Genomic DNA, 9,480 nt, shown 5'->3' on the forward strand with positions numbered 1-9,480 from the left:
AAGATCAGTTTAAATCGGCACCGGTTAAACCGGATGCCGTATGCTTAGTCGACATAAATTATACCGGTAAACTAATGAAACGGCAAAGAAGTTGAACCACCGGTAAATTAGGTTATACCGGTTTAAACCGGTATACCGGTACCGATTCATACCTGGCTAAATGTCAAAATTTTGAACTTTTAATTTTTAGGTGCCTAAAAAAATGACTATTTACCTTCTTAGTTAAAGTGTAAACTTACGCCCACCACAATTGACAATGCAACATCAATCAAACTTCTTCCTCACTTAAGGATAGAAAATCATTGGGTTTTTTAAATTAAGTTTTTTAACAGATCATCCAGGTTTACCTTCTTTTGACTTTTGTTCAATCTTTCATGTTGTTAGTTGTTATAGTGTACATAATGGGTATTCATGAATTTTTGGATAAATTTTTTTATTATGGATAAACTTTTGGAATATTTTTTTATTATGAAATGATGTAGTTTTAGATTATTTTTTGAGTTGAAATTATATTTTAAAGATTTATAGAGTTAATCAGTCAATACGGTTGAACCGTCCGTTTCATCTGGTTAAACCATTTTCTTAGTCTAACCCAGTAGAATTAAAATACCGGTTTTTAAAACATTTGTTATAGGTTTCTCCCATGGGTTTATAGTTAAACTGTTAAAGTAGAAATATATAAACAAGAGTAAATTACAAGTTTTGTTCTTTATGTTTGTCCCAAATTTCAGGCGCTGTACTTTACCTTCAAATTTATGACTTTTGTACTTAATGTTTGAAAATGTTGCACGTTATGTCCTTTATGGCAAACCCAGTTATAATTTTCAGTTAAATTAAGTAATGTGCAGGGCACATGAGGGTAGCATTGTCTTTTCACATTCTAATTTATAAATGATTTTTAGAAAACAAATAAAACATCCTCAATACACCCACACACACACACTCTCTCTTTCCAACAACCTGCCGCCACCACCTCCCACCCTCACCTGCCAAACTCAACACCAAACATTTTACGCACTTTAAACCCTACAAAACAGTCAACTGCGTCGAAACTCATAACTATCAACTCACAGAATCAATAATCAACATGCCTTCAATTCAGCTAACAAAACTAGCATTAAATCAAACATAAAACAAAACAGGCACAAAATAAACAGCTAATTAACAAATTACTACCGGATTGTATGCATTCGATGACGTAATCAGCGCTGATAGAGTCAAAATCGATATCGGAAGTGGAAGATGATCGGATTAAACCGGAGGATAGTATGAATCACCACTCCATCTTTGAGATTTGGTACCGGTTGTAGGTACGAATCACCACTCCATCCTTGAGATTTTGCCAACGGACATTGACGGTAGAGGACATCTGATCAGAGATCGGAACTTGTCGACGGTGACGATGGCGGTGGAAGTGGAGGTGGAGGAGATGATGTCGTCAGAGCGGAGAGGTGAGTCGGCGCGGAGAGGAGAGTGGAACTCGTCGAGTTGAGAGTCGGTGTCGGAGATTGAGCGGTGGCTCGTGGCGAAGCTGTGGCGGTGGTGGGGAAAGTCTCTCCCTCTCTCTTCTCTCTCTCACTATCTCAGAACTTGTGATGAACCCTAATGTGCAAAGTGATGAGGAAACCTAATGCGCAAAACTTGTAACTAGGTTTTAAATTAGGGGGAAAGACATATGGGAGGTGTAATAACAATGCTATCCTCATGTGCCCTGCACATGACTTAATTTAACTGAAAATTATAACTGGGTTTGTCATAAAGGACATAACGTGCAACATTTTTAAACATTAAGTACAAAAGTCATCAATTTTGAAGGTAAAGGACAACGCCTGAAATTTGGGACAAACATAAAGGACAAAACTTGTAATTTACTCTATAAACAATATAAGCCCAAACATACAGGGGGCGGGCTCATTAGGTAATGGAATGATACGAACCAATCGGTTGATAGATAGATAATCCGTTGAGTGGATTAAACTCAAAAGAAAATAGCAAAGAGCAAGACTTTGAGATAACTCTCTTTTAATATTTTTCATTCATAATAATCTCGAAACACCTAAAGCCATTATATAGGTTGTACATAAGTTGATGAAACTAGTAAATAATCTAACCACTCACTAACCCATTATCTACTACTAAACTAACAAATAAAAGAATTTATATAGATATAATTAAACTAAAATAATGTAAATACATGATGGACTTCGTGGGTTTCATGACACACATCATGGAATAGAAGATCTAGTATTTAAACCCCCTTGTCTTCAAATTCTTGCATCAACGGCGATGTATACATCTTTTGGTTTTGGGGTGAGCAATATTTTGTAAGACGTCTTGCCATATGTCATCTAGGATTTTGCATATGTAAGTCTACGCTAGTTCATCATTCGTTAACTAATTCTCGTTTGCCCTATAACAAACGATATTTGGTTATCATAGACCTATGACTATTGTGAACCACTTTTCAGAAAGAATTCTTAAGTTTTCTTAAATGTTATGTAATTGTAGAAAGTAACAATAAATTTTAATCATTTCACACTAATTTGAAGGGCAGATCTTGAAATTAAACAAAAGTTATTATTATTTTTTTTTGAACGGTCAACAAAAACTTTTATTTATATAAAACAACTAACAAGTTGTTAGAACTTAGAAGGCACCATTGTGGTATACCCTCCAGATTTTACACCAAGTACATAACAAAATTACATGAAAACATTACAACTTCGCCATTGATTCCATGTCATGTTCCTCTCCTTTGCCCGATGTTTCACCCAGAGGAAACCCATGCTCTTGGCACCTTCCACCACATTTGCTAGATTCACTTCTTTTGCATTGAAGATGCTTTCGTTTCGCGCCTTCCAAATATACCACATAACAATCAGGCTAATTGCATAAATGGCTTTCCTTTTCTTTTCCGAACCTGGGCAGAACTCATGGAAACGAAGGAGATCTCGTATGCTAAAGGCGTAGATGGGTTGGATCTTACACCACTGAGACACTAATTGCCACACCGCTTGGGCAAAACTGCATGAAACGAAAATGTGTTCGGCTGATTCTGGATGGTCTCCGCAAAAAATACAATCCACCGAATTTAAAGCGATGTTCCTTCGAGCCAACTCCACCTTCGTAGGTAACCTGTTCCGCTCCGCTCGCCAAGCGAAAATACAAACATTTCTTGGAACCCATTTATTCTAGACGAAGTTAAAGATCGGCTGCGTTTGATTATGAGAGCTAAATAACTCCTTGATGATCCTGACACTGAAAAGGCCATCATCCGTTAAGGCCCAAACCCAACCATCATGGCCCGCTGTCAAAGCCGTCGAACCCAACAGACCCAAAATACTCCCTAGTTCACGTCGTTCAGTAGGAAGCAAGCCCGCCCGCCTCCAGGCCCATGTGAAGTTGACCCCAGATCCATTAGTGTGTAACCGCTCAGCAACCGTGCAAAATTTTGATTCGAGGCTGTATAAGGCGGGAAAACTAGAAGCTAATGATGATTGTCCGACCCATATGTCATGCCAAAATAGCACGACTCTGCCATTACCCACATTTCCCCTGAACAAAGTTTTAAGATCAATCCCGACACGAGCGAATTCACTTGTGATTCTGAAAATATTCACCCCCGGTTATGGTTATATTTAAATTTGGTTTATTTTTGTTTAAAGATAGTGAGTCATATTTTAGGAATAGGTATTTTTTTTTTTTTTGAGAACATGTTTGACTTTAGTTACACTCTCGTTTAATTTGATTATAAGAAAAGAGCCGCGGGATATCCCCTATATGTTTGTGTTTGTTTGACCATCTTGGCCAACAATTTAATTTACTTGCAATTTGGACGATCAAGTTTCAAAATTTTAATAAAGAGCTAAATGCCATTTTAGGCCCTGTGGTTTGAGTCATTTTGCCAGTTTAGTTCAAAGGTTTCATTTTTCTTCTTTGAGTCCAAAAAGGTTTCACCGTTGCCATTTTAGTCTACTGGTTTAACTTCATTCATTTTTTCTGTTAACCAGACGGGCAATTCGGTCATTTTATATGTAATTCTGTTAACTAGAAAAGGCAATTCGGCCATATAAAATGACATAATCGCCTTTCTCGTTAACAGAAATAATAGATTAAGTTAACCCAGTGGACTAAAATGGCAACAGTGAAACCTTTTTGGACCCACAGGAGAAAAATAAAACCTTTGGACTAAACTGGGAAAATGACCCAAAACACAGAGACTAAAATGACATTTAACTCTTTAATAAAAGAGGGTTCATGATTGTAACACGTTTAAATAACTATGTATTTTCACATAAAAATAAACACATATATAACTCATGATTCCGTTATAAACCTGTTTAGTTTTTGGTTCGATCTGGACCGGACCGCTTCCTGTTCGACCCGACACCCTACTTTGCATTGTGTAGAGCCCATGTAATTTTATAATTAAAGCTCTTGAATTTAAATTATTTCCAACAATAAAACCTAACCCATAGTGGTTTAAAGGTGAAATTAAAGAAGAAGATGACACATAAAGTTCTACAATTCTTTCATACAAAAAGTTCAAAAACAACCTCGTTTTGTAAAGATTTTTATTATGTTTTATTCTGTATGCAATTTGAAACACAACATATTTTTACATCATATAAAACAAGTATTCAGATAATTACCAAACAACATCATTCCTTTGTGTTATCGATTTTGTAGAAATTGGTCAATGTTTTCCCGAGTTCCTTGGTGAAAAACCTTCTCATGTAGTCGTCATATTTGAATTCCCGGTAAACCGCAGGGTTCGTGGTAGATATGAGCTCTGGGAATGGGCCGTATAGTTTTTCTCGGTTGCTTGGATTTAAAAATTCCGCAATGGAAACACGCGCGCCTTGAGCAGGGTTTGCTAATACGCGATGCTCCACACTTTTGTATTCATCGTTTGACATCATCTGTGAAATTAAAAAAATACGAATATACATTTAGATTAATCATACATGATTTTATAATCAGTTTATAGGGCTGGATTTACCAAAATCTGTCCCAAACACGGTGAGTTGTCGTGCCTTAACATGATAAATAATAGGTAAACTTGTATTTTATAACTCATTTAAGGGACACAAACCTAGCCCGAAATTCGCGGGTTTGGGTTTAGTCTAAACGGGGTCGGGTCGGTTTCAGGTTGAACCCGCAAACCCGTTTAGCGAAACTGGTCGGGTTCGTGTCAACCCGGTCGGGTTGGCGGGTTGACATGTTTAACCCATTTATTTAATATTTTACTTTCTTACATATATTTTATGTCAAAACTAATTTGAGTGTGTATTTTACGCCATAACTGTAACTTAAAAATAGAAATTGACAAAAAAAAAAATATTTAAATGTAATTGTATTATATATTTGTGCTTTTTAGTAAAACTTTAGATTCGATATGTTCGGGCCGACCCGTGAATATTTGAGTCGTGTTCGGGTTCAAGCGTGTGACGCAATCTTCGGGTTCAGGTTCGTCTAAAATTTTCGGGGTCGGGTCGGGTTGAACTCACCAACCCGCAAACACGACCGTTAGAGAACAATAAATGGCATAAAAGTACCTGTAGTAGATCACCTATATTGATAATAATAGCACCATGAACCGCCTCAACATCAGCCCACTCATCACCACACTTGACTTGCAGCAACCCGCCCACTTCATTCTGGACCAATACGGTCAGCACCCCCGGGTCGGTGTGGGAGGTCAGCCCCACCGTGAGATCCGGCTGAGGACATGGCGGGTAATAATGGGACACACACGCCCTCCCTTCCAAACACGACAGTTCCTTCAATTTGTCACTTTTTACCCCCAATCCGTCACATAAAATAGACATCAACTCTTCACCTAACCCCACCACCGCCTTGTCCCATTCCGCCAGCGCCGCCCTACATATCTCAGGCACCTCATTCCAGTCCAGCTCCACGGGTGACACCCTCACCTGCAGATACACTTGTAAGCAAACCGAACCATGATCATGTTCGTTTATTTAATTTTAACCAACAAACGATCGAACCTAAACAGTTAAACTATAGGCGTTCCGTTGAGAGTACTCAACCTGGCCGGAGAGTACTCGGGTACTCGGACATGTTAAATTATAAAGAAATTGGTTTTCAGAAATTAAATATATACAGGCATAGAAATTATGTTTTACTTTTTGTAAAGTCAAACTCGGCCCGAGTTGACCTACTAGATCCATTCTAACCGAGGTTGACTGCGTTTGATCGACTCCGATTAATCAAACATATCGTTTAAGTAAACGAACAAACATCGTTGTTTGTGTTAACTATTCATCGAACGTTTGGTTTGTTTACGATCCTACTACCTGCAAAGTATCTCGCCAGCAGGCAGCTTTAGACAGATACAAGTCAATATTAGTAGAATAATCAGCTCCTTTATCAGTCTCCCGGTGATAAAACCGCATCTTATACTCAGTGGGTTGCTCAAAAAACTCTTTAATCGAACCAACTGCTGATTCAATTACTGTTTCCGGAATTCTGTGATTAACAATCTGGAAAAACCCAAGCGTGGAAGCCGATCGCCGGATTTGTTCAACCACCGTTGACCGGTCTCCGGATAAGTCAATGACCGGAACGGTTAATCGAGGCCGGTTTTTGGGTTTTGGACCGGGGAGATTCTCCGGTGGGTGGTGGAAGAAGCGGGGAATGGTGGTGATGCCGGAATCTAGCAACCCTTTTACGCCGATTTTTGATTCGTCGAATTGTTTGACTTCTGTAAGACGATCATAGTCTTGTTCGGTGGTTACTGATGCCATTGATGATACAGTACGGCGGCGATGGTGGTGGTGGTTTGACGTAAGTTACAATGGGGTGTTGAAGGACTGGAGTCTAAATAGTCCAATTGGGAAAAACCACGAACAGAAGCAGTGTTCATTTCCTTGGCCTGTTAATAGATATAAATATAAATAAATATAAATAATATTAATAATAATAATTTGTTTTTAATGTTTTTTTAATAATAGTTTTTCAAACTAAAGATTTTGTCTTGTGGTGGCTTTTCAAACGAAAGATGTTGATAAGTGTGATTGTTTGTCTTTTATAGTTAGACTGGTGGCTTTTCAAACTAAAAATGTTGATACGTGTGATTCTTTGTCTTTTATAGTTAGACTGGTGGCTTTGGTTATGGCGGGGGAAGCCAGCAAACGCTAGTTAGCCCAATCTGTGTCAGTGTTGGTTTGGTGTTGCCCAGCCAACGTTGTCATAAAGCCCGGCATTAAGCGGGGGGACGGGTTGAGCTGGCTAGCTGGGATTGGCTGGTCAAATCAGACCGTTGGGGGTAGCCGTTAGCCAAACGGCTAGTTAAATTGAAAAAAAAAATCTTTTTTAAACCCTATAACTACTACCCCTTTTTTATAATTTTTTATAATTTTTTACTACTTTCTCTACATCTCTACTTCTTTTATCTTTATATTTTTATAAATTTAACACACATCCTCTATAATGCATCCTTTTAACCGTGAATACGACCCGACCAACCCTTTTGGATACCAAGAACCCCTGAACCCTAGCCCGCCACAAAACCGTCAACTAACAAACCGACCTAGCGGCCCTTTCATCTACTCACCGCTTCCCGACCTAGCGGCCGCCGCGTCGTATATAGGAAACCGTGTTTACATGAATTTTCTATACGACGAATCATCTATTCCCGTCATTAAGCTTTCCCAACCTGATTCGATTCCCGAAACAGAACCGCAAGACGTGAGCGGTTCGTCATCAAAACCCGCGAAAAAAAAAAGAAGTCACAAAAAAAGGATAAGAAGAAAACCATAACGACCGCTCAACGAACTTCATTAAAGTGAACGCAGCAAAAATAAAATTTAAATAGTTTAAAAAATAAGGGGAAATGGACTGTATCACTCTCAACTATGCAAAATTGGCCAATATCACGCTCAACTTTCAAGTTGGCTCCCACCACCCTCTACTCGACAAGTTGGTGTCACTGTCACCCCTTCGTTCAAAAAACACTAACTGAGTTAGTTTTTTAAGCCTATGTGGCATGCAGATGATGACTTGGAAGCATACGTGGACGGAGCCTCAATAAAAACCCCCTTTCCCTCTCTAATCGATTCCATTACATCAAAACCCAGTTCACCAGTTCACTGCGATGTTGGCGATCAAACCCTAGTTCCTTGATCATCGACGATTGCAGGCAAAATTCAGACTCCCAAGAGGTAAGGTTTGTGTTAGGGTTGATTGCATTGTGATTTTACACACTGATTTAACTTATGGACCGTAGAGATGTTATGCTTTGGTACGGTGGTTGTCTTGATATCTCTTTTGATCAACCTCAGTATATTGATGGTAATTCTAAGTTAATCCAAATGGATTTTGACCATATCGCATACTTTGAGCTAGTTGATTATGCACTGGAAACCAACGAGTATGAAAGTAGGGATTTTTATATGTATGGGATGGATGATGTCTCTGTGGATCTAGAAAAGAGAAGCTGCACATGTAGAAAATTTAAGGGGATATCCTTGTAAACATGTATGTGCTGTTGCTGGTTTTTTACATAAGAATGCTGAAGACTATGTTGATGTGTGTTATCACAAAGATACATACATGAAGGCGTATGAGTTCTCAATACCTCCATTGCCTAGTGAAAGGTATTGGACCAAGATCAATCAGCCAATGGATCCACCACCAATCAAATCTGCTCCTGGTAGGCCCAAGAAGAATAGGAAGAGGGATCCTCATGAAGATCCAAAAAGGCCTGGGAAACTCACAAAGCATGGGGTTATAATGAAATGTAGTAACTGTGGGGCTAGAGGTCACAACAAAAGAAAGTGCACTGAGAAGGGGAAAACAACTGAAGGTAAATGTTATTAAGTTTAAGTTTATTCTTTAGTTAATTACATGGCTTAAAGTTTGTGTCTCAGGTGGTTCTGCTCCAAAGAGACAGAAGAAGTCAACTAAAAAGGCAACAAAGCAGTCCACTCAAGAGGCAACCCAGCAGTCCACTCAAGAGGCAACTCAGAAATCTACTCAAAAGGGAACCAACAAATCAAGTCAAAAGGGAAAGAGAAAGACCAATCAAGGCTGAAGTTATATGTGATCTTTTGTGTTTGTGGCACTGTTATGTATGACTTATTTAAGTAGGCAATGTTATGTATGACTCTAATATTTTGTCTAAAAACACCTTCTAGTAATGTGGGACCAGTTAAAAAGTCAATGTATGACTTTTCAGTGTTGTTTGACTTTTTCTATGTTGTTTGACTTCTGTGTTGTTTGACTTTTGTTGTTGATTGAGTCACACATTGGTGTACATATTCCATTATGGTCATTGTGTACACTTTAATATGTTGACTCAAACATTGATGACCATGCTTTCTGTTTGGTATGTTTTGGTCAGTCTGCAGTTTGGTTTGGTGATTCTGTTGTTTGGTTTGGTGATTATGCTGTTTGGTTTAGTGATTCTGCACTTTGGCCAATTTTGATTCAACTTATAGTTTGACAGCAGTTTGG

The 9,480-nt window shown here is 38.6% G+C and overlaps 1 protein-coding gene across 1 annotated transcript; it reads right to left on the reverse strand.

Moving 5' to 3' along the window:
* Nucleotides 1–4,544: 4,544 nt before the first annotated feature.
* LOC110926260 (1-aminocyclopropane-1-carboxylate oxidase homolog 3-like) lies at nucleotides 4,545–6,878 on the reverse strand. Its single transcript, XM_022170015.2, has 3 exons — nucleotides 6,321–6,878; nucleotides 5,559–5,936; nucleotides 4,545–4,922 (listed from the first exon to the last, which is right to left on the reverse strand). Exons 1-3 carry the CDS (start codon nucleotides 6,768–6,770, stop codon nucleotides 4,662–4,664), a joined length of 1,089 nt encoding a protein of 362 aa, XP_022025707.1. The 5' UTR covers nucleotides 6,771–6,878; the 3' UTR covers nucleotides 4,545–4,661.
* Nucleotides 6,879–9,480: the final 2,602 nt, after the last annotated feature.

This window comes from Helianthus annuus, chromosome 17, assembly GCF_002127325.2.
Source record: "Helianthus annuus cultivar XRQ/B chromosome 17, HanXRQr2.0-SUNRISE, whole genome shotgun sequence".
Taxonomy (NCBI): domain Eukaryota; kingdom Viridiplantae; phylum Streptophyta; class Magnoliopsida; order Asterales; family Asteraceae; genus Helianthus; species Helianthus annuus.

Coding starts and splice junctions, on each gene's coding strand:
- LOC110926260 (XM_022170015.2), bottom strand. CDS start 6,770: ATGGCATCAGTAACCACCGAACAAGACTATGATCGTCTTACAGAAGTC. Junction 5,937..6,320: donor GCTGGCGAGATACTTTGCAG/GTAGTAGGATCG, acceptor GTGTATCTGCAG/GTGAGGGTGTCACCCGTGGA. Junction 4,923..5,558: donor ATATAGGTGATCTACTACAG/GTACTTTTATGC, acceptor TTAATTTCACAG/ATGATGTCAAACGATGAATA.